Source organism: Vombatus ursinus, unplaced genomic scaffold (genome assembly GCF_900497805.2).
Source record: "Vombatus ursinus unplaced genomic scaffold, bare-nosed wombat genome assembly UNPS02014932.1, whole genome shotgun sequence".
Classification (NCBI taxonomy): domain Eukaryota; kingdom Metazoa; phylum Chordata; class Mammalia; order Diprotodontia; family Vombatidae; genus Vombatus; species Vombatus ursinus.
The window spans coordinates 7,914,267-7,938,990 of NW_020954710.1; the positions used below are offsets into that span (position 1 = coordinate 7,914,267).

The 24,724-nt window shown below is 42.0% G+C and overlaps 1 protein-coding gene and 1 long non-coding RNA gene across 2 annotated transcripts in view; one reads left to right on the forward strand and one right to left on the reverse strand.

Moving 5' to 3' along the window:
- The window catches only part of CA6 (carbonic anhydrase 6), a 41,654-nt gene extending 20,946 nt beyond the window's left edge, over positions 1-20,708 (reverse strand). The window contains exons 1-3 of the mRNA XM_027843980.1: positions 20,551-20,708; positions 10,282-10,373; positions 7,435-7,599 (exon numbers count right to left, since the gene is read on the reverse strand). Coding sequence (XP_027699781.1) covers positions 7,435-7,599; positions 10,282-10,360 — 244 coding nt within the window. The 5' untranslated portion in view covers positions 10,361-10,373; positions 20,551-20,708. The remainder of the gene's footprint in view (positions 1-7,434; positions 7,600-10,281; positions 10,374-20,550) is intronic.
- Positions 12,303-20,544, forward strand: LOC114029510. The gene is made up of 3 exons (XR_003567499.1): positions 12,303-12,454; positions 18,813-19,186; positions 19,847-20,544. It is a non-coding gene; the product is annotated as an uncharacterized LOC114029510 (long non-coding RNA).
- Positions 20,709-24,724: the final 4,016 nt, after the last annotated feature.

Sequence of the window (24,724 nt, forward strand, 5' to 3'; positions counted from 1 at the left end):
AATGGGGAGTCAAGGATGACCCCGAGGTTGAGAACCTGGAGGAATGAAAGGATGGTGGTACCCTTGATAAAAATAGAGGCGTCTCAAAGTAGTTTGAGGGAAAATATATTGAGTTATGTTTGAGTCATGCTGAGTTCAAGGTGTCTAAAAAATATCAAGTTGGAAGCATCTAATAGCCAGTTGGCAATCTGGGATTAGAGCTCAGGAAAGAGACGAGGGCTAGATACATAAATGTGGAAGTCATCTGCATAGAGGTGATGATTAAATCCATGGGAGTTGATTAGGGGACCAAGAAAGAGAATGTTGAAAGAGTAGTGGGCCTAGGATAGAGCCTTAGGAGACCCCTACAATTAGGGGGTGCAATATAGATGGTAGTCCAGGAAAGGACACTGACAAGGAGAATCAAAAAAGAATAGAATCACAGACCCTTAGAGAAGAGCAAATTCCTAGGAAGAGAAAGTGGTCAACAGTGATGAGTACTTTGCAGTATTCAAGGTCAAGAAGCCAAGGTCAAGTCAAGGTCAAGAAATGGGTCAAGAAGGACGAGTGCTGAGAAAAGGCCATCAGATTTGTCAATGAAGAAGACCTGTGAGATGAGTCAGCAGCGTGATGCAGCAGATGGAGGGAATAGATTCAATTTAGCAATGAGATTGGAAAGCATATTGCAAAGGACTGAGTGGTGAGAGGAGAAGTAGAGGGAAGGAAAATAGGCAGGTTTTTCTAGAAGTTTGGTTGTAAAAGGAAGAAAAGGTACAGGATTATAGTTTAAGGGGATGGTACAGTCAAATGATCTTCTTTTTATAGGGATGGGACAGACTTGGTCATGTTTTCAGGCAGCAGAGAAAGAGCCAGCAGAAAGGAGAGACTAAAGATTAAAAAAAGAAGGAACAATTATGGGGGCAATCTTCCCCCACAACAGAAATGGGAGAAAATGAGATGAAATATACACGTAGGATGATCTTCATAAGGAGGAAGGAAACTCAGACAAAGCAGAAGAAAAAGATTATAATCAAATAAAGGAATTTTATAATTCTTGAACATGGAAGTTAAATCCTTGAAGTCTTAGTTTCCTTATCTACAAAATGGAGATAATAATACTCATAGTACCTACCTTACAAGGTTATTGTGAAGCATTATGAAGCTTCGTTGTGATAATATGAGGAAAGCACTTTGCAAATTGTAAAGTATTCATTCATCCACTTGATTGATTCAATAAACATTTATTAAGCACCTACTATGTGCCAGGCATTGTGCTAAGCACCAGGGATACAAAAAGAGGTAAAAGACAAAGCCTGCCCTTATGCAGCTTGCAATCTAATCTATAAAGATGATTGATCTTTATCAATGATATAATATATCAATTTCAGTTACTATTGTTAGTAATAATATTACCATTATTGTAATCAATGAAACCAGAAGAAAAGGAAGTTAAAAATAAATGGAAGGAGGACTCATTGGGTGTCCTTGGAGCAAATAAATGAGTAGCTGGAATTAGTATATCATGTGCCCAAAGGCAACATTTCATGGGAACACTTGGTCATCTTAATATTGCAATGCACATTTGAATTTGCAAAAGGCCCAGGAAGAATATGATTCAAGCTGGCCTATTTAAATGAGTTGTTGACAACAAAAAAAAAAAATGGGAAAGGATTAAAAAGCAGATATGACACAGACCATTTCCCAAAGAATTTTAACTGATATAAATCAATTGCCACAAAAAAATATCAAGCAACGTAGAAAGCACCTTACTCTACAAACTCTTGATCTCCTTGTCAAGTGGAAGGATGCGGCAATGAAGAGCAGCACTGATAAAGGAGATAAACTCATTTGTAAAACCTTCTAGAGGAAGACAGTGGAGATTATGAGCCTTACTGCCTCATAAAATAGCAAGAAGCAGTAGAGGGAGAAAGAAGTTTACAGAAGGTTTACTGAGAGGCCTGCCTTAAGCCAGAGCATCCTGAAGGCATTAAAGGATGAAATGGAAGGAGTGGGGAAAGACACCATAAAAATAGAAAAGATTTGTAAAGGTTTCTATAACTTTTTTCTCCATCAGAGTAGAGGTATCATGTATGGACTAATATCATAGTCACCAATGAGAAGGTAGAAATGTCAATAAAGAAAACAGATGAGAATAGCTAAACCATGTCTACTAGGCGTGAAGGAAGTCTGTGCTAGAGGTGACACAATTTTAAGAGCATTGAAGGATCATTTCTCAAGATGTCTGCCAAGAGAGGATACCAAAGACTTAAAAACAATCCCAGACCTTATTGTTACAAAACAAAAAAGGCGACCAAGAAAATATTTAACAAATATTCGCCTAAATGCCTACTCTCTAGTCTGTACAAAATACTCATGAGAATGACCTAGATAGGAGGTGGAGCCAAGATGGCAGAGCAGGGACAACAACCCAGTCCACTCTCCCAACATTCCCCTCCAAACAACTTTAAAATAATGCCTCAAATTGAGTTCTGGAGTGGCAGAGCCAACAGAAGGTCAGGGTGAGATGTTTTTAGAGCTTGAGACAACTTAGGAAGTTGGCTGGAAAGGTCTGGGACACTGGGGTGGGGGCTGACTGGAAGCAGAGGCAACAGGAACACCATCAGAGGGCCTTAGAGATGGCAGTGATAACAGTGACAGCATCTTTGGGAGCTCTCAGGTCAGAAATGGTGAGCGAGTTAAGCAACTGACCAGAGAGAGATTGCAGGGAACCCTTTGCTGGCACTAGGTGCAGGACCCAGTGCTGTTGGGCAACTCTATTGTCCATATGCAGTCCTGGGTCACAGTTCTAGGGTGGAGAGGAGTGCCTCTGGTTGATCACAAGGGAGCGGGTACCTGGTCACAGTTCTGGGGCCAAGAGGAGTGTTAGTGCAAGCAGCTGCAAAGGAACAGACTCCAGGGGAGAGACCAGAGTGCAGACCAGGAGAGCAGTGACCACACCTCGCCTAGGATCACACCACCTGTTTCTGTCTGTCTTTGTCTGTCTCTCTGTCTCTGTCTCTCTCTCTCACTGTCTCTCTCTATCTCTGTCTCTCTCTATGTCTCTGTCTCTGTCTCTCTGTCTTTTTTTCTGTATCTGTCTCTCTCTGTTTCTGTCTCTGTCTCTGTCTGCGTATGTGTGTGTATGTGCGTGTGTCTCTGTGTCTCCCTAGCTTGGTGAGGGTGGAGACAGAGGTGTTATACATTCACTTCTGGAGAGAAGTATCCCTTCAGAGTTGCCAGTGTCTTCAAAGTCACAGAGAAAATTATGAACCACACAGAGAGATTGTTTCAGTCAAGTTAGTTTTGAGAGAAGAAAGAAAAGGACGAGAAAAAATACTGTAATAGAGAAGAAAGGAGGAAGAAGGCAAAGGATTTTACTATTTTGCACAATTGGAGTACGTAAGAAGAGAATAAAAACCGAGGAGTGGGCATCTCATGATCCTCACTGTTATCTGAATCATGCAAAGGAGTTACACACAACGTTCATAAATACAAGATTTCATGTAGAAATACATTCAATTCAACAAGGAAATAAACACGGATAGGGAAAAGAGAGAAGAGTGTTTAAGAAAGAAGGCAGGTCTAGGGAGGGAATAGTCAAAAACAAAGTAAACACTCTACTCTTTCACTTTACTCAATAAAACACCAGTGGCTGCTTCTCACCTCCTGGATCAAATTCAAAATACTTTATTTGGTATTCAAAGCCCTTCTCAACTTAGAGCCCCCTCCTACCTTTCCAGTCTTCTTATACTTCATTCACCAACACATACTCTGATCCAGGGACACTGGCCTCCTGGCTATCTTACTAACAAGACACTGTCTCTTGGCTCAGATCATTTCTTCTGCCTTTCTCCCATGCCTGGAATGCTCTTCCTCCTCATCTCTGCCCTACTGACCTCCCTGGCTTCCTGTAAGTCCCAACTAAAATCCCACCTTCTACAGGAAGCCTTCCTCAACCCTCTTAATTCTAGAGCCTTCCCTCTGTTAATTATTTTTTAGTTATCCTCACTATTGCTCATTTTGTATATATTTGTTTGCATGTTGTCTCCTCCATTGGATTATAAGCAGCTGGAGGGCAGGGACTGTCTTTTGTCTCTTTTTGTATCCCCAGCATTTAGCATAGTGCCTGGTATATAGTAAGTGCTTATTAAATGTTAATTGGTTGATTGATTATTGATTACTTTAGAAGGCAGACCAAAATGGAAGTGTCTACAAGAGAGAAAGAAGATCTAAGAACTAGTTTTCAGGGTCTGGGCTTGGTGAAGAAGAGAGACTTTGGAGTAGGACAAGACTATTTCAAATACAAAAGATCAGATTTGATCTTTTCTCCACTTCCTTCTTGACAAAGTGGGAGGAAAGAAGATACTGAAAGAGAAAAAAAGTGTAAAAGGATCATAACTGTGAATGTGATTGGGAAAAATATACCCATAAAATGGAGGATAACAAAAGAGATTAGGAAATAAAGTTCAACAATATGGTTGAGAAGAAACACACTTGAAACATAAGAATTCACAGAAAGTTGAAGTAAGGGACTAGAGCATAATAAATTATGATTTAGGCAAGTTTTTGAAAAGTGGGGTTAGCAGTCATGATCTCAGACAATGCAACGGTAAAAATAGACATGGGGAAAGGGTTATGAATCAAAAGAGTATGAGAAAAGAGAGACACCTCTCTCATTAGAGACCAGACTCCGCCAGGACTGAACCTGGTCTGAAATGTGAGCTTGATTTCAGAGACAGAGCCCTCAGTGGAGAGGAAATGGAAACATGGCACTGGGTTCATCCACAATCATTACTCTTCCGTGTATATTCTATGTCCTCTTTGTCTTAGCCACCTGCTCTTTGCCCATTTCACCCCTGGGAAGGTAAGGGGAAGAAGAAAAAGTGGAATTCCAATTTCTAGAGGATTCTAGGGAAAGAAATGCTGTGAAGTTTGTATGCTGATGGTGGGTTTGAGTTTCTTAGTTACTCTTATCCCCTTTAACTCACAGGCAGCTAAGATTTGGTTATACTTCTACAGTTAGGATTCCCATTTTATTAGCACCTTTGGCCAAGTCCATAACATGAGTCAAGGCATGGGAAAGTAAAAAGCCATGAGAGACTATGCTTTCCATCACTGTGCCCACCAAAGGTGCAACTTAAGGTTTGAGAAGTATTTCCCATCCATCGTCTTATTTGATCCTCATCCAATAGCTGTAAAGGGTAGATGTTATGATCATTTTACAGATGAAGAAACTGAGACTTGCCCAGGATCACTTAACTAGTGAGAGTCAGAGAAGACATTTAAACTCATGCTTCTCTTGACTAAGGCAAAGGCTCTTTCCATTGGACCATTCTGTCTCCCTGTAGAATAACTTAGCTCTTAAGTGGATCCAAGAAGGAGTATCTGAGATACTGTTTTCTCTGTTTGATCTTTACTCAGGCAAGAAATGAGAATTTCATTCTTTGTTACTCTAGAAAAATATCAGATCTCTTTTTAAAGTATTCTGAACTCCTCAGACACAGTAGCTGTACAAATATAAGATGTCATTAATGTCAACATATATTCCGTCAATGGCATTTCCTACTGACAACCAGAAATCAGTGAGATCAGAAGATGAATTGGAATGAAATGTCAAGGATGGAGTTGGAATGAAATGTCAAAGACAGAGTTAAAATGTGAACTGAGGAGAAGATGGCATAGTAAGAAGGCAACAAGAGTGAAATGGCTTAAGGACTGGGTTTGGACCTTGCTTCTGACACACATTAGCCATTAGACCCTGGACAATTCATTTCACCACTCTATGCCTCAGTTTCCTAATCTGTAAAATGAGGAGCATAGCAGCCATTGCACCAAGATTATTGTGAGGATTGAATGAAATAATATAGACGTAGCGGAGAGAATTGATTCCCCCATGCCCCAACCTTGTTGATGTAATCACTGAAAGTAAGAGAAATAAGGTATTCCTTCATATATCAAATGAAGTGCAAAGACAAATCTAAGCCCCCCCACAAAATGTGAACGTGTTCTCCCCAATGAAATTTAGAGAGGCAACTTGCCATTGACTGGCAAAAGATTGACCATGCCCTGGTGGCCCTTAAAAACTTGACAGCTCTGAGACAGTCAAGACAAATGCTTAGAAATAAGTATTTATTGTCTACCATGTGCAAGGTCTGTGCTAAACACTTTGCAAATATTATCTTATTTGATTCTCACAGCAACCCTGGGAGGTAGGTGCTATTGTTATCCTTATTTTACAGTTGAGGAAACTGAGGCAGATAGAAGTAAAGTGACTTGCCCAGAGTCACACAGCTAATACATGCCTGGGACTAAATTTGAACTCGAGTCTTCCTGACTCAAGGCCAAGTGCTCTGTCCGCTACATCACCTGGCTACCTCTAAGAAAGGAAGCAGTTCTGTAGAATGTGACCCCTGAGCATTTACCTACCAGAGAGTACTATTGGAGGGGTAGCTATTTCTCTCCTGCCCTACCACATCCTCCATAACATCAAGTATCAGAGCTACCCTCCCAATAAGAGACTCCATATCCAGTTGTTAGAGAAAAAAAGACAGCCAACCTCAAGAAGTAAGACCTCTAGGGCAGCTAGGTGGCGCAGTGGATAGAGCACCAGCCCTGGATTCAGGAGGACCTGAGTTCAAATCCAGACTCAGACACATAACACTTACTAGCTGTGTGATGCTGGGCAAGTCACTGAACCCCATTGCCTAACCAAAAAAAAAAAAAAAGAAAAAAAAAAGAAGTGACACCTCTGCCAGCAAAGAAGATACCTGTTTTCAAGAGAGAGTTATCTCCAACAGTTGGGACTTCAGCTAGAGAGAGGAGAAGCCCAAAGGAATCACCTGCCCAGCAGAAGAGGGGTGCCCAACAGGGGAACAATGTGATGACACCACAAAAAAGCAAAGGTATCGGGGCCCTCAAGTACCAGAGGCATGAGCTGCCCTGGCCACCCGGGTCCTCACTCACATTATTTTATTCCAAAGAAAAGTGAGAGAACACCTCTTAGCTGTTCTTTTATAGTATCAGGTGTGACAGGGAGAGATTGGAGGCATGGGGTTTCCCCCCCATTTCCCTTTTCATTTTGTTTTTTGTTCTCTGATAAACTTCTGTGATCATATGTCTAAACCTACGGCTGCCTAGGGTGAAGTATCCCAAAGCATCTATGGGGAGAAGGGCAGAGCAGAGACAAAAACATAAATGTAAGTTCTATATTCTAAAATTGTATTGATACCTCGTCTCCTTGGCCAGGGGTGGGAAACCTGTAGCCTCAAGGCCACACGTGGCCTTCTAGGTCCTCAAGTGTGGGCTGATGTCAAAGGGCCATGCTTGAGTACCTAGAGGGCCACATGAGGCCTCGAGGCTGCGTATTCCCCACCCCTGATCCAGAGCGTCTGTCTTTGGTATAATCCTCAGTCTACTTAGGTGCCAATGCCCCACCATGCTTCCATTCTGTCTTACTTGAATGACCATTGTTGATCAGCAGAAACTCTCCATCCTGAAGACCGTAGCCAGCCAGTTCTAGAGGCCCCAGAGTCTTGTTCTCCAATACTCTCTTTGTCTGGATGTCGATGGGGGACTGCCTCTTTCCTCCACAAGTTGGATACTGCTCAGACCATTCATTCTCTGTTAGGTGGGGAAAAGGAAAAAATTAGAACTGAAGCTGTAATAGGGGTTGGCCAAGGTTAGAAGGATAATAAGAGAAGGCTTCATGCTGTCCCTTTTATTCTTGTTGTTGAATCATTTTTCAGGCATATCTGACTCTTCATGACCCCATTTGGGGTTTTCTTAGCAGAGATCCTGGAGTGGTTTGCCATTCCGTTCTCCAGCTCATTTTACAGTTGAGGAAACTGAGGCGCACAGGGTGAAGGGACTTACCCAGGATCACACAGCTAGTAAGTGTCAAGGAGCCAGATTTGAACTCAGAAAGATGAGTCTTTCTGATTCCAGGCCCAGTATTCCATCCACTAAGCCACCTAGCTGCTCCATGCTGCACCTATCCTTATCAAAACTACTGGCCTGTATAACAATCTAGGTGGCCCAGTGAATAGAGTGCTGGTCCCAGAGTCAGGAAGATATGAGTTCAAATTCAGACGCCGACACTTACTAGCTATGTTACCCAGGGCAAGTCATTTTACCTCTGTCTGCCTCAGTTTCCTCAACTGAAAAATGGAGATAGCAACAGGACCTACTTCACAAGATTGTTATGAGGGTCAAATGAGATAATATATGGAAAGGACTTAGTGCCTGACACATAATAGGAGCTGCATAAATGATTGTTTGTTTCCTTCCCATTATGTGTGATTTAAACCCAGGTCTTCCCTACTCTAGCTCCATCATTCTATCCACTATAGATACCTTCTTGTCTCTCTGAAGAGTGGCCTACAATCAAAGCCCAGCATTCTCTGAAGGACATCATTCTGGCCCCGATGACCTCCTCATAAGAGGATATCAGTATCCCAGAGGTGTACCAAACTCCACATACTCCCTGAGTTCTAATCTAGCCTCAGACACTTACTAGCTGTGGGACCCTGGGAAAGTCACTTCACCCTGTTTGCCTCAGTTTCCTCATCTGTAAAATAAGTTGAAGAAGGTACTGGCAAACCACTTTAGTATCTTAGTCGAGAAACCCCCAAACGGGGTCAAGAAGAGTCAGACGCAACTAAAAAATGATTCAACAGCAACATGGGCAGCATGTGATCTCTCCCTATTGGAAGAAGGTTCTAGAAGACAACTGGCTGACTGGTTTCTCTATGTCTCTACCACTTCCTACGTAATAAACTGTTAATAAATGCTTTTCATTCATTTATTAAGCACCTACTGTGTACCAGGCACTGTTCTAGGTACTGGAGATGAGGCACAGAGACAAAAACTAAAGTCTGAGCCCTTGAGAAACTCATATTCAACTAGACACTGAAGGACAGTCTATGGCCAGTCTATGATCTGCGTGGAGAAGTTGCATGAACTAATGAACCACCTGTGGTTTTCTTTCTGTGGAGGGGACACCTCCCCCCCCCAGCCCCAGCTCAGTGAGAACCAGCAGCTCTCTGTTACTTCCAGGATAAACTCTATGAATACATATGCATGCTCTGCATAATCTAGCTCCTAGTAACACACATGAACTCTCTGTTTCTCTCTCTCTCTGTCTCTGTCTGTCTCTATCTCTCTCTCTGTCTCTCTCTGTCTCTCTGCCTCTGTTTGTATGTCTCTTTCTGTCTCTTTCTCTCTCTGGCTTTCTCTGTCTCTCTCTGTGTCTCTGTCTCTGTCTCTTTCTCTCTATCTTTCTCTCTGTCTCTGTCTCTCTGTCTCTTTCTGTCTCTTTCTCTCTCTCTGTCTTTGCTCTGTCTTTCTGTCTCTCTGTCTCTCTCTGTCTCTGTCTCTCTCCCTCTCTCTCTCCTCTCTCTCTCTCTCTTTCTCTCTCTCCTCTGTCTCTGTGTCTCTCTATCCTCTCTCTCTCTGTCTTTCTGTCTCTGTGTCTCTCTCCTCTCTCTCTCTGTCTTTCTGTCTCTCTGTCTCTCTCTCTGTCTCTCTGTCTCTCTCTGTCTCTGTCTCTCTGTCTGTCTCTCTCTCTCTCTCTCTCAACCACATTGGTACTTGTAGTACCTGGTACATGATTATCTCCTATCTCCATGCCTTTGCACTGGCTGTCTCTCATGCCTACAATTCTCTGCCCTTGCACTTCTTTTGTTATTCAGTCATGTCCGACTCTTCCCGAACCCATTTGGGGTTTTCTTGGCAAAGATGCTGGAGTGGGTTGCCATTTTCTTCTCCAGCTCATTTTACGGATGAGAAAACTGAGGCAAACAGGGTGAAGTGACTTGCCCAGGGTCACACAGCTAGTAAATGTCTGAGGTCACTCAGGAAGATGAGCCTTCCTCACTCCAGGCTCAGCGCTCTATGCACTATGGCACCACCTACCGTTTAGTTTTCCAGGCTTATTTCAAGACAGCTCAAGCCTCACATTCTACAGGAAGCCTTTCCAGGTCCTGCTCAGCTGCCTTCCCCTTTCACATTACCTTCATCCACTCTGTATGTATCTTGTCTGTTCCTAGTTATTTTCGTATTGTCCCCCTCTTTAAAAAGTGAGCTCCTTGAGGGCAGGGAATCTTTTTGTCTTTCTTTGTAGCCCCAGCACTTAGCACAGTGTCTGACAAATAATAGGTGCTTAATAAATGCTGTTTGATTGACTAACTGATGCTAAAGCCTAGAAACAAAACTAGCCCATGGGTTTTCCAGACTGAAAGCACCTCCAACTATCTGGCCCCTGGGAGAAGGAGCAGAGAGAAGCTTGGGTTGGGTGAGCGTTACCTGGGTACGTCCAGCCGTGCCCACTTCCCTCGGTGTGAAGTATGAGGAGCAGAGGAAGCAGGGCTACGAAGGTCCTCATGGTGCAGCTGAGTCTGAAATCAGAACGAGAACAGGTGGCGGCTATTTGCAGGGCACGGCTGAAGGACAGTTTCTGAAGACCCCATTTGCCGGATGCAAGGATGCGGAAAATGTCATTGTTTTGAAAGATCTGCACATCCTGACTCTCTTTGCCTTGGGTGCTTTCCCTGTCCTGTGGACGCCCCAATTACAAAGCCTTTGCTGTGTGGCTTTTCAAGGGAGTTTTGATAATGTTGGGATGTTTGGCAACCACCCTGGTGACTAATTAAGGTGAAGATGCCTCCTGAGTAGACGAGTCAATCACCCATCTCAGCCTCCCCAGGACAGACCAGATGAGAAGGGTCCATTGTGGTGATGGCGTTATTGTTTTAAGGGAGATGTTGCAAAGGGTAGAACAGGACAGGCTGGGTAAAAGGTTGTTTATACTTTCTAGCCTTTTAAAAGAAAAGTTTTTACTAATTATAGATTACTGATTATTTCACTTCTTTTTTTAAGTAATTTTATATTTATTTCATTAAATATTTCCCAATTACATGTAAAAAATTTTGAATACTCATTTTTAAAAATTTTGAGTTCCCTACCTCCTGTCCCTACCCCTTCTTTGAAAAGGCAAGCAATTTGATATGGATCATACATGTGCACAATCATGCAAAACACTTTTCCATATTAGCCATGTTGCAAAAGAAAACGCAAACAAAATAAAACAATAAAAATAAAAAATAACAAAATGAAAAAAGTATGCTTCACTCTGCATTCAGAGTTCATCAGTTGTCTCTCTGGACAGGTATACCATTTTTCCTGATGGGTCCTTTGGAATTACCATGGATTGTTGTCTTGATCAGAGTAGCTAAGTCTTTCACAATTGATCATCATTACAATGTTGCTGTTACTTAGATAATTGTTGTTACAATGTCCTGCGGGTTCTGCTCACTTCACTCTGCATCAGTTCATATAAGTCTTTCCAGGTTTTTCTGAAACCATCCTGCTCTTTATTTCTGATAGCACAATAGTATTCTATCACAATTATATCCCACCATTTGTCCAACTGTTCCCCAATTCGTGGGCATTCCCTCAATTTCCAATTCTTTGCTACCACAAAAAGAACAACTGTAAATATTTTTTGTGCAAACTGGTCCTTTTCCCTTTTCTTTCACCTCTTTGGAATACAGACCTATTAGGGCTATTTCTGGATCAAAGGGTATGTACAGTTTTATAGCCCTTTGGGCATAGTTGCAAATTGTTCTCCAGAATGGACCAGTTCACATCTCCACCAACAATGCATTCATATCCTAATATTTTTGCATCCCCTCCAGCATTTGTCATTTTCCTTTTCTGCCATGTTAGCCAATGTGACAGGTGTGAGGTGGTGTCTCAGATTTGTTTTAATTTGCATTTCTTTTATCAGTAAAAGCTTTTTTTTTAAAGGCCAGAAAGTATAAATAATCATTTATCCAGCCTGTCCTGTTCTACCCTTTGCAACATTCCACTAAAACAATAACAGTATCACCACAATGGACCCTTCTCATCTGGTCTGTCCTGGGGAGGCTGAGATGGGTGATTGACTTGTCTTCTCAGGAGGCATCTTCACTTTAATTAGTCACCAGGGTATTGCTGAACATCCTAACATTATCAGAACTCCCTTGAAAAGCCACACAGTGAAGGCTTTGTAATTGAGGCATCCACAGGACAGGGAAAGCACCCAAGGCAAAGAGAGTCAGGATGTGGAGACCTTCCAAAACACTGACATTTTCTGCATCCTTGCATCTGGCAAATGGGGTCTTCAGAAACTAAGAGAGCCTTTCAGCAATGTTCTGAAAACAATTGCTATGCTCACATTTGACATGTATCTATTTTGGTCACATAATATGACACAAAATAGACAGTTTCCTCCTTTGTGAAATGAAAGGTTTGAAGTAGGTGATCCTTAGAGATCTGCTCGGCTCCAGAAGGAAGAACAGGGGTGATGATATAGAGGCAAATGCATCCTTGATGTCAGGAAAAATGTCCTCATAATTATAGCCATCCCAAAATGGAATGAGCTGCCTTGGGAGGGCATCAGAGGTCTTCAAGAAGAGGTCAGATGATCACTCATCAGGTATGGTACAATTGGGGATTCCTTCTGAATATGGGTTGAGCTAGAATGTCACTGAGGTCCTTCCAAGCTCTCTGGTCTATGAATCTGTGATTCCTTCCAGCTCCAAATCTATGGCATGATAGTTGTCAATAACCATCAACAGTGACCCACCCAGAGCCTCAACTATACTGATGGGAGAGACATCACTCTCTTCTTTTCAGCTCCCACATTCTAGAGCTAAGTTCAAACTGAGAAATACAAAATGGAATAAATTAGGTTGTCTCCTCTTCTGAAGCCCATTGGCCATAACACCACTGTGGATCCCACGGCAGGTGAGCAGCATTTATATTCATCCCTGCATTTAGCATAGTTTTAAAAAGTGCCCCTACTAATTGTCAGTGATATAATGGATTGGAGCCAGGAAGATGAGTTCAAGCCCTACCTTTGACATGTACTGGTGTCCTGGCTGAGTCATGTGTGACCCCTTTGTGCTGTAGGTAACTCTATAAGGCTATAGGTTGTAAAGAAAGTGCCAACCTGCAGGAAGTTGCCTGCCTCCGGGAGGAACTGGGAATTCCCTGTACAGTGAAGTCAAAGGTCCAGTCCCTATTGTATCCCTAAGTGCAAGGCACTACATTAGATGCTAGGAATACAATGGAACTAACCAGACCATGCCTACAAGGGACTTATTTTCTGGGATGGCAGTGGGTGAAGAGCAATATGAATACAGACTGCATGGCAAAGTCCAGGGCACTGGACTTGGAGTCAAGGGGAGTTGGGTTCATATCCTGTCTCAGACACTTACTAGCTATACACCCTTGGCAAACAGTGTATCCCCTCTGCATCTCAGTTTTCCCATCTGTAAAATGAAGGGGTTGCATTCAGTGATCTCTAAGGACCCTTCCAGTTCTACATTTGTAATCTTATGATATTATGCATATATTATAGGGTAGGGAGTTGATAGGGCAGGGGAAAAGGAAAGAATCAGATAGAAAGTTTTATAAAAACATGAGATGGCAGAACTGAGCGAAAGGGAGAGTGGATCAAGGAAAGTCTCATAGAGGAAGAGGTGGAAAGCTGAGCCTTAAAGGGAAAGATACATTCTGAAAGTCAGAGAGGAAGAAGGACTGCATTCCAGGCATGGGGGATGGCTTGTGCAACTATATGGAGGTAAGAAATGGTCTATCAAATTCCAATGACAGCAAGTAGCACAGTTGGACTGGATGGTGAATTGATACAGTAGGACAAAACAAGATTTAAGAGGCGGTCCGGAGCCCAAACATAGCGGATTGGAAATTCCAGACAAGAAGCTTGTAATTTATCTGCAGGGCAATAGGGAACACTAAAGACGTTTGAGCAGAGGAGTGATGGAGTCAAACCTGCACTTTAGGGAGACTATTTTGACAGGTGTGTGAAGGATGGATTCATAGAGGGGTGAGGATGATGGAAGGGAAACCAATTAGAAGGCAATTACAAAATCGTCCATGTGGGATGTAATGAGAGCCCAAACTTGAGTGGTGACTGTGAAAAGAGAAAGAGAACAGCTGTGAAAAATGTTTATATATATATATATATATATATATGTATATGTATGTGTGTGTGTATGTTTATGTATATGTGTATATATATGGAGAGAGAGAAAGAAAGGAAGTAAAAAAGAAGAAAAGAGAAGGAAGAAAGAAAAAAGAGAGAGGAAGGAAGGAAAAAAGAAAGGAAGGGAAAAAAGAAGGAAGAAAGAGAAAAGAAGAAGGAAGGAAGGAAGAGAAAGAAAGAAAGAAGGAAAAAGAAAGAAAGAAAGAAAGAAAGAAAGAAAGAAAGAAAGAAAGAAAGGAAGGAAGAAAGAAAAAGAAAGAAAAGAAAGGAAACCAGGACTTGACATCTGACTGGAAGTCAGGGGAGAGGGCAGAGTCAAGGATGACTCCCAGATTATGCCCCCAAGTCACTGGGAGGCTGATAGAGCCTTCTAGTGATGGGACGAGTGAGGAAAATGATGAGTTCTGTTTTGGAAAGGTGATGACAAGGACTAAAGGATATCCAGATGTGCAGCAGGCATTAGGCAGTGCCAAGTTTAAAGAAATTACAGAGGTGGGAGCCATCATTTCCACAGAGGCAATACTTGACCATCCTGGGGCTGATGAAATATGTGAACATTTTATGCAATTGGGGGCATCTGTTCCATGCATACAACTCATTTCTATTGACACCTGCACTGAAGTGTGTAACACCCAAACTAATCAAACAAGCCAGGAGCAATGTGTTTCTTAATCCTTGCAGATCCACTTACATAAGCATGCCTTGCAATTTTCTGAGGTGGAGGAAGTGAATCATATCTTGGGGACTATCCCCGGATCAGGGGTTCTTCCGGCATCAAATGGCTTGCCTTCTCCACGAGGAGGGAGAGGAAAGAAGGAGGGAGGGAATCGGGAACTCAAAATTTTAAAAAGCAAATGTTGAAAATTATTTTTACACATAATTGGAAAAAAAATATTGTTTTTTAAAAAGATCAGGGGCTCTTAACCTTTTTGGTGTCATGCACTCCTCTGTCAGTCTGGTGAAGCCTATAAAACCCTACTCAATACACAAAATAATAATACACAAAATAAGATATAAAAAATCATAAAAAAGAAATCAATTACAGTGAAATTCAGTTTTCAAAATATTTTTTAAAGTAAGTTCACAGACTCGTAGGGGTAGGGAGATTTTTTAGATATTTAGAATATATAGTGATTTCTGGTGCTTCTCAACTAAAATATTCTCTGTGCATGGTGCCAGCTCTGTAAGGATCTCTTTTTTTTTTTTTTTTGTGAGGCAATTGGGGTTAAGTGACTTGCCCAGAGTCACACAACTAGTGAGTGTTATGTGACCGAAGACAGTTTTGAACTCGGGTCCTCTTGACTCCAGAGCCAGTGCCCTATCCACTGTGCCACCTAGCTGCCCCTCTGTTAGGATCTCTTGCAATGAATAACCCAACTGTATGTATGGAACATAGTCATAGCTATGTACAAAGCAAATGACATGGTTTAGCTCTCTTATCTATGTTCAAAGAAAAATTAATTCTTTTGCCAACTCAGTTTAGAAAAATGTTATCTGAAGAACTTCCAGTTAATGCTTCCAGAATTTTATACTCAGTGGCTTATTAAAGAGGGAAAAAACAATAAGTGGGAAAGTACTTCTAAATGTGAATTCAACACACATTTATTAAATTCCTACTCTGTGTCCAGGACTGGGATAGGCATTGAGAATACAAAGACAAAAATGAAATATTTCCATTCCTCAAGAAATTTTCATTCTACTTAAGTCTCATCCTAGCTAATTTTAAATAGGGTTAATTTGCTCTTGAACGCAGAGATAATCCCTTCCCTGACCTCAATTATCTCACTGATTGGTTCTTTGTTAGGTCAGAATGGCAACTCATTCTACATTTCCATTAGCTTCAGAAACATTCTGGTTGCCAAGGGCTAATATTTCTAGCTAGAATGTATTCTTTAAAAGGTATAGCAATTTTCTAATGCAGATATAACGTCTTTCCCATTCTGTCCCTGCCTCTCCCACTCTGCTGCACTCAGCCATGGCTGACTGGGGAGATTATTTGACTGGGGAGGGGTAGAAGGAGGGAAGGTAGGAAATTAGGAGGGGCAACTGTGACATGAGGTCAAGCAAGGCTCCTGTGAAATGGGGAGGATGGCTACAGGAAAATAGGAGAGGAAAGGGATAAGAGAAGGAGGGCGGGGAGATAGAAAGGCTGGGGGGATTGGGGGAAGGGGTATTCAGAATGCACACTGTCTTAGAGTGGGGGAAGGGACGAGATGGGGAGAAAATTTGAAACTCAAAACCTTGTGGAAGTGAATTTTGAAAACTAAAAATAAATAAATAAATATTTTTAAAAATTAAAAAAAATTTTTTTTAATTTTTAAAAAAAATGAAATGAGGAGGTTGGGACAGATAACCTTTAAGGGACTCTAAATTCTATGGTCCTCTACAATCCTTACTAAGCTTAGCTGCTGAGTGTACCTATTTTGCTCCATGATGGGCTAGCTAATAATGATAATAACTAAGATTTGTGCCAAATACTTTACAATTGTTATCTTGTTTGCTCTTCACAACAATCCTGGAAGGTTGGTGCTATCATTATCCCCATTTTACAGATGGGGAAAGTGAGGCAAATGGCATCACACAGCCCTTAAGTGTTTGAGGAGGGACAGCTAGGTGGCGCAGTGGATAGAGCACTGGCACTGAAGTTAGGAGGACCTGAGTTCAAATCCGGCCTCAGACACTTGACCCTTACTAGCTGTATGACCCTGGGCAAGTCACTTAACCCGATTGCCTAGCAAAAAAAATAAATAAAAATAAGTGTTTGAGGCCAGAATTAAACTTAGGTCTCCCCAACTCAAGGCCCAGTGCTCTATTTAGTGCACCACTTGAAGATATCAGGTAGTGACTAGACAATTGAGATGTCAAAGGATCACATCATCATGTGCACCAGTTGATAGTAGAACCCAAGTTTCTTGCTCTGGGTCACGTCGAGAGTCGCAGGTCTTGGGGACCTTTGCCATCAACCTTTCCTTCTGATATCTAGTCCTACTGGAGGCGTGAAAGAAAGGAGTATGTTGTTGTTTTTGTCCTTGTCTATGTCATGGCCATGAGGATAAACCACCAGTCCGGAAGCCTGGAGGCTTCATCTGGTAGCTATTTGGTAGCTATTTTTTCAATTATTTATTGTTTCCTCATTATTAAATACTGCTTATTTCTTTTTTTGATTTGAATGATAGGATCATAGATTTAGTGCTGGAAGGGGCCCCAGAAGTCACCTTGTCCAACTTCTCCTTTTAAAGATGAGCAAGAGAAGGATCAGAGAAGTTAAGTGACTTGCCTAAGGTCACTCAGGCTGGAAACAGCAAAGCTGGGATTTGAACCCAGGTCCTCTGGCTCCAATTTCATGCTTTTTTTTTTTCCCAATGCATCTCACTCTGTTTCTACCTCTCTCTCTCTCTCTCTCTTTTTTTTTTTTTTATTCCTTACCACGGTCAAGAATGGGTGCCTGCTTCCCTGGCACGATAACCCTCTTGGGCCAAGATTACATGATGATGAGTACTCACTGAAATAAAGCAAATTTTAAAAGGAGGTAGAGGCTGGGGGCTAATTTGGATTGGGTAGATCCCAAAAACTACAGGGCCCTGGACAGGAAGAAGGCATTGCCCACGGAGAGAGCCGGAGGTGCAGGATAATAGGTTGTTGACTCTGGAAGCCAGCAAGAACATTACCTACTAAGCATTTTTGTTGTCTACCCCATACAGCACACATACTAGGATGTGTGTGGGATTCTCCAAGACTCGTCCGTTTCCTGAACAGGATCAGGCAAGTGGCTATCAATGGCACTCAGCGGTTAAATATTAAAATCACTTCAGAAGCATTATGGTATAGTAGGTAAAGTACTGGACTTGGAGTCAGACCTGTGTTCAAATCCTACTTCTGACAATGAATAGGTGTGACCCTGAGCTGGGTGCTTAACCGCTATTGTACCCCAAGCAACTCCTGTAGGCCTTATCTATTAAATCATAGATGGGGTGTGATGTTTGTTGGGGGGAAGAATTCTCCATAATAATAAATATCACAGATAGGGCACATTAGCAAAAATCATTATAATCTTGAAACATAGGATTGTAAAAACACATGAGAGTTAGAAGGCACTGACAATAGCCAAGGTATGAGAAAAAAGTATTTTTAGAACATGGCATCCCTGCTAAGATCCATCTGGTCAAGGTCATGATTTTGGGGAGGCAATGGGGTAAAGTGACTTGCCCAAGGTCACACAGATAGTAAGCGTCAAGTGTCTGAGGCTGGATTTGAACTCAGGTCTATCCTGAATCCAGGGCTGGTGTTCTATCCACTGTGCCATCTAGCTGCCCCTTAGAAAACAAGGTCATGATTTTGAGAGTGCGCTATTCAAGATGGTGTTTGACTCAACAGCAATCAGAGGGGCTAGAATAATAATAATAATAATAACTAATATTTACATAGCTAACAATTACTACGTGCCAGGCAGTGTGCTTAGCACTTTATGATTATTGTTTCATTTAATCTTTGCAACAACCCTGGGAGGTAGATGCTATTATTATCTCCATTTTACAGATGAGGAAACTGAGGCAAGCAGAGGGTCACACAACTAGTAAGTGCCTGAGGCCAGAATCTGAACTCAGGTCTTTCTGACTCCTGGCACAGCACTCTGTCCACTACAGCTGCCCTGCTGGAATGGGGTATTCTTAACCCGGGGTCCATGCACTTTTTTTTTTAACATTTAGATAACTGCATTTCAATATGACTGATTGCCTTTGTAATCCATTGTGTTGTATTTTATTCATTTAATGACATTATTCCATAGTCTTTGACAAGCTGCCGAAGTAGTCTATGACAGCAGAAAGGATAACCTCTCCATCGAGCCATACTGTGTCATCTTCAAGGAGCCCCAAAATCAGAATGTTCCAATCACATCCCACTGAACGTGCTGAGGGTCCTGAGGCCCGAGCAGAAGCTCAGGGGAGCCAACCTGTGCCCTTCCCACTATGGACACACCAGAATACCTGTTGAGGTCTGTCCAAGAGCTACGGCCGCCCACCAGTCTGTGCTTTGGAGCCTCAGAAGGGAGGACAGACGCAGTCTTAAAGAGGACATCTCTCAGCTGAGAGAGCCGTCAAGGAAGGCCTGATGCCTGGCTACAACATCAACATAGAAGGGTATTGAGAGGAACAAGAAATGGTACGGCTTTCGAGGTCACTGTCCAGAACTCTAGCCAGCTGAAAGGTCTTACTGAGAAACTTTGCGTTAGGGGTGGGTCTAATGCCAGAATCCTCATAGTTTGGGTTTAATGCTAGGACAAAATGAGGCATCTGAAAATCATCAAACAGTTAACAAAAGGAAGTTTACTTTGCCCTTAAATAATAATAATAATAATAATAATAACTAACATTTATATAGCACCAACTATGTGCCAGGCACTGTGCTAAGTGCTTTACAGTAATTATCTTATTTGATTCTCACAACAACCCTGGGAGAGAAGTGCTATTATTATCATCCTCATTTTACAGATGAGGAAACTGAGGGAAACAGGGGTTAAGTGACTTGCCCAGGATTAGTAAGTGTCCAAGTTCAGATTTGATCTCAGGTCTTCCTGACTCCAAGTCCAGAGCTCTATCTACTGCACCACCCAGCTGGCCTCCCAGCTGCTCCTTGCTTATATAGCAAAGATGTCCAACAAGGAAGGATATAGCGGCACTTAGGTTCTCTGGACAAGGCCCCCCAGTCTACATAGAAAAGCATTTATCTGATCAGCAGGGGAGGGTATGGTTATTTGCATGATCTTCAGAAATACACCAAGTTGGAGGGATCCAATAGGTGACTTCGTTTGTTTTTCCCTAGATGACCAAGAAGCTTCATCAAAGAAAGCATGGACCAATAAAGTCTCAGGACAGCTTTATTACCTTTCAGGGAAAATTATCCTTATTATAAAGACATGGAGAATTCTGGTTCCTTCCTTCATACGTCAATACCCAGGAAAGGACAGGCGAATGGACTGTTGAGAGCCACCCACCCAAGCCAAGTAGTTGAAAGCCTGGGTAGTCTGACAGCCTGTAAAATAACCCTGAAGAAAAGATCGGGGCCCTACAAAGATGCTACACCACAAACACCTAGTGTCCATGTGGGAATTAGTCAGACTCTTTCCCGAAGGGGGGAGTGGGAGAGTCCAAAACAATAGAAAATAGAAGAAGCAGGGTCCAAGAAAGGGCCATTTCCAATTCACTAGTGGACATTTGATACCCATATGAGGAGAATCTGGGTCAAGATCCACATGGAGAGAAAGCTGTAGACTGGGATCTTCTTGGGACCAGAGAAGAGGGGAGGTAGGAAAGCTACCTACTGGTAGCTGGTGGCCCGAAGGACAACTCTTCCAGGACTCATGGGAGGGTTAGAGCCAAAAATCACCTTTCCCTGCCTGATACACCAGCTGTGGAGGTCCTAAGGGGCAGAAGGTACCAAAAGAGCCTGGGCCTTAGTGACAATCTACCTGGGCCATACACAGAACCAGAATAAAGACTGGAGACCAATGGTCTAATGTTACTCACCCACACCCAGGGGACAAAGAGATGAAGAGGGTGATGCAGAAGCAATAGTAGGTTGTCTTCAAAGTGCTGAGATTGTCCAACCAGTGACAAGGATGGCGCGCCAAGCTCCTGAGCCCAAGCACAGTGGGCAAGGAGGTTATATCAGCAACCAGATGGTACCTGCTAGTGAAATGTACAATAATACATACTTTGTATAGAATATTGATATGATATTACATACTAGGTATGTGCATGTAATGTATTTGTCCACATTACGTAACCTTGTTGCATAGGGTTTTATATTATATATTTGCATGCAAATATTGTATTTGGGCTTCCGTTTGAACTATTATGTATGCTATGGATTTCATATTTGCATATGACTGTATCTGGGGAAATTTGCCTATGACAATGCCATGGGTTAGTTAAATAGATATTGTTCGATATGTACTTATAATCTATCCACAAACCATGCTAATTATGTGATAGGTACTGCATGATGCCCTGGGTATAAATAAAATACAAAAAATGAAGCTGTCTTTAACTAAAAAGTACCTACATTCTAATGTCAGAGATACTATGTCCATATGTAGGTATATACAAGACACATACAAGGCAAAAAGAAACCTTGGATGGGAAAACACCAACACGGGGTGGGGGTGGGGGACCAGGAAAGGACTCCTGAAAAAGACAGAAGTGAGGAAGGAAAGCATCCCTGATGGGGGAAGGGTAGACAGCCAGAACAGAAGGCACAGAGATGAGAGATGGAGCAAGAAATAGCAAGTAAGTGATAATGAATAACCCATAGAGTATGTGGAAGGGCAAGACAGAAAAGACCAGAGAGGTAGGAAGGGGCCAGTTTGAGGAGAGCTTTAAATGTCAAATAGAGAAGTTTTGACTGAATCCTAGAAGTGATAGGGAGCCACTGGAATTTATGGAGTAAGGGAGTGACATGGTCGGAGCTGTGTTTAAGGAAAATAACGTGGGCATCTGAGAGGAAGATGGAGTGGAGTGGGGAAAGGCAGGGAGACTAATTAGATTAGAAGACTCTTGCAATCTTTAAGAGAGAAGATGGACGATGCCAAACCCACTTCAGGTTGCTGGAGGGAGAATAAGACTTTGGGAAGAAGCCGACATGAGAGGAGCTGGCAATCTCCAGCGTGTCATTATCCTCAGCTTGCTACACTAGAGACTTGGGGGAATTTCTCCTTTGGATGAGATCTGGGACCTTCTCTCCTGGCTGAGCTGAGTTATCTTGCTCCTGGTGGAAAAACTCATTCACACTGTATTACCCAAAACATATTATCATTTGTATAATTTCTCTTATTTCCATTTTGCTATCAACTTTATAAATGGGGAAGAAGAACAACAATAAGGAAAAGGAGAAAGAGAAGAAGGAAAAAAAGAAAGAGGAAAAGGAGAAGAAGAAGAAAGAGGAGGAAAAGGAGAAGGAGAAGAAGAAGGAGAAGGAGAAGAAGGAGAAGAAAAAGAAGAAGGAGAAGAAGAAAGAGGAGGAGGAGGAGAAGGAGAAGAAGAAGGAGAAGAAAAAGAAGAAGAAGGAGAAGAAGAAGGAGGAGGAGGAGGAGAAGGAGAAGGAGAAGAAGGAGAAGAAGAAGGAGAAGGAGAAGGAGAAGGAGAAGAAGAAGAAGAAGAAGGAGAAGAAGGAGACGAAGGAGAAGAAGAAGAAGGAGAAGAAGAAGAAGAAGAAAGAGGAGGAGGAGGAGGAGAACAAGAAGGCTATTGCCATCATCCAAGTAAAGAGTGATTTGTGGCTGAATTGGGGTCTAAGAAGTAGAGAGAAGGAGATGGACACCAGAGAGGTGAAGGCAAACACAAATTTTGGCAACATTGCCTGTTTGGAGTGAGAATGAGGAGTTCAAGGTTGGGAGCCTGGATGATTGGTAGGGTATCTTAACAGTCAGTCGATAAAGACTTATTAAGTGCCTACTATGTGCCAGGCACTGTGCTAAGTGCTGGGGATACACAGCACAGAGTGAACAGGACTTTGTCCAAAGGTACCAAAATCTGGGCAGCGAGGTGACTCAATGGATAGAACGCCAGGCCTGGAGTGAGAAAGACCTGAGTTCAAATCTAGCCTTGAAAACTTACTAGCTGTGTGACCTCGGGCAAGTCATGGGTTAACCCTGATTTGCCTCAGTTTGCCTTAGTTTCCTCATCTGTAAAATGAGCTGGAGAAGGAAACGGCAAACCACTGTAGCATCTTTGCCAAGAAAATCCCAAATAGAGTCACAAAGAGTCAGATAAGATTAAAACAACTCAACAATAAAACCAAAATCTGGGGGAGCAGGTACACACTTCCATCTCAGAGGAAGCTTTCTTACTTTTTACAACTACTGTCCCGGTGTCTCACCCATCCCCAGTCACATTGCTTAACTTACTATGTGATTCAGCTGCTGCCTCAATGTCCCACTGCTGATTCCCCTCTCCCGGACACAGCTGACCTCTAACCTTAACAATGACAAGGACTTGGGGCAGCTAGGTGGCGCAGTAGATAGAGCACTGGCCCTGAAGTCAGGAGAACCTGAGTTCAAATCTGACTTCAGACCAAACACTTGACACTTACTAGCTGTGTGACCCTGGACAAGTCACTTAACCCCAATTGCCTAAAAAAAAAAAAAAAAAGACTAGATTCCCCTCTGGAGTATGACTATTTGCCCCAAGTGAAAAAAAAAATTCTAGTTTTGACTCTTCTATGTGAAATCATTAGTAGCTCAGTTCTACCAGATAGTTGTATGTTTATCCTTTTAAGCACTACAATTTTTAAAATGTTTTTGCCACTGGGGATTCCCTACCTCTTCAAAAAGAACAAAATTTCACCTTTTCCTGATGACTCAGGGTTATCATTATGAATATAAATTGTAACATGCATTCTATTGCAATAAAATCAATTGGCATCCTTGAATATGTATAAAGTCATTTGCTACTATGCTAATTTGTCATAGATTGCTATGCTTCAGTTCTTCTGTCTGCTTTTTATAATTATTCTGTCTTCTCTCTCACTGTCTGCCATCACTTCTTGCTTCCACTGTGCCTGCCATAGCAGCCCTCTTCTTCCTAATTTCCTGCTTCTAATATGTTGTAAGGGGGGAAACCACATTATCAAGGTTATTAAAACTGTAGACTTAATAAGAATAAATAAGCTAAGTGAAAGGTCAAATGACTTTCCTCTAAGTAAAGCACACGAATGTTAAATGCTTGAATTTTGTGATAATATGTGTGTGAGTGTGGGTGTGTGGAAAGTCCTTCTTTCTTTGTAAATCCACAATTTGAATAACCTTGATAATATGGTTTCCCCGCTTATTACATATGTATACTTACATATGTAATATATGTGTGTATATATAGACCTACATTTATACTTATGCATGTGATATATGTGTATATATACATACACATATACATGTTTATTTAGATGTGTGGAAGCATGTTATTGGATAGAGTGCTAACAACAAAGTCAGGAAGGCCTGGGTTCAAATCCTGCCTCTGACATCTACTGGACATATGACCTTGGGCAAGTCCCTTAACCTCTCGGTGCTCTAGGCACTCTGTAAATTATGGAGAAGATGCCAGCCTACACTGATGAGCTTTATCTCCTGGAAATTCACTCTAGCAATGCAATCACAGGCATAGTCCTTATCCCCTTTATATTTAAGGTACCCAGAAGACTTCTTTCCTTCCTCTGTAGTTCTTGGTAGTATTCAATACAACAAGCATTTATTAAGCACCTCATGTGGAAGTGGAACTGTTCTAGATATTGAGAATACAAAGATAAAAATGAATGCAGACCCTGTCCCCTGCCTCCCAGGAGCTTACAGGTGACAAATGGTGGCCAAGTTGCCAGATAATTTTGCATTCTGTATGAATGAGATGTTACTAAGGATCCTCTTCATTGGACATCAAAGTATAAACGTTCAGCAAGGCAGCTAGGTAGCGCCATAGTACATAAAGCACTGGGCCTGGAGTCAGGGAATCCAAAGTTCAAATCTGGCCTCAGACACTTACTAGCTGTGTGACCTTAGGCAAGTCACTTAATCTCTGTCTCAATTTCCTCAACTGTAAAATGGAAATAATAATAGCACCTTCCTCCCAGGGTTGTTGGGAGGTTAAAATGAGATAATATGATTTAATATGATTATACATGTATAGTCTATATCACATTGCATGCTGTCTTTGG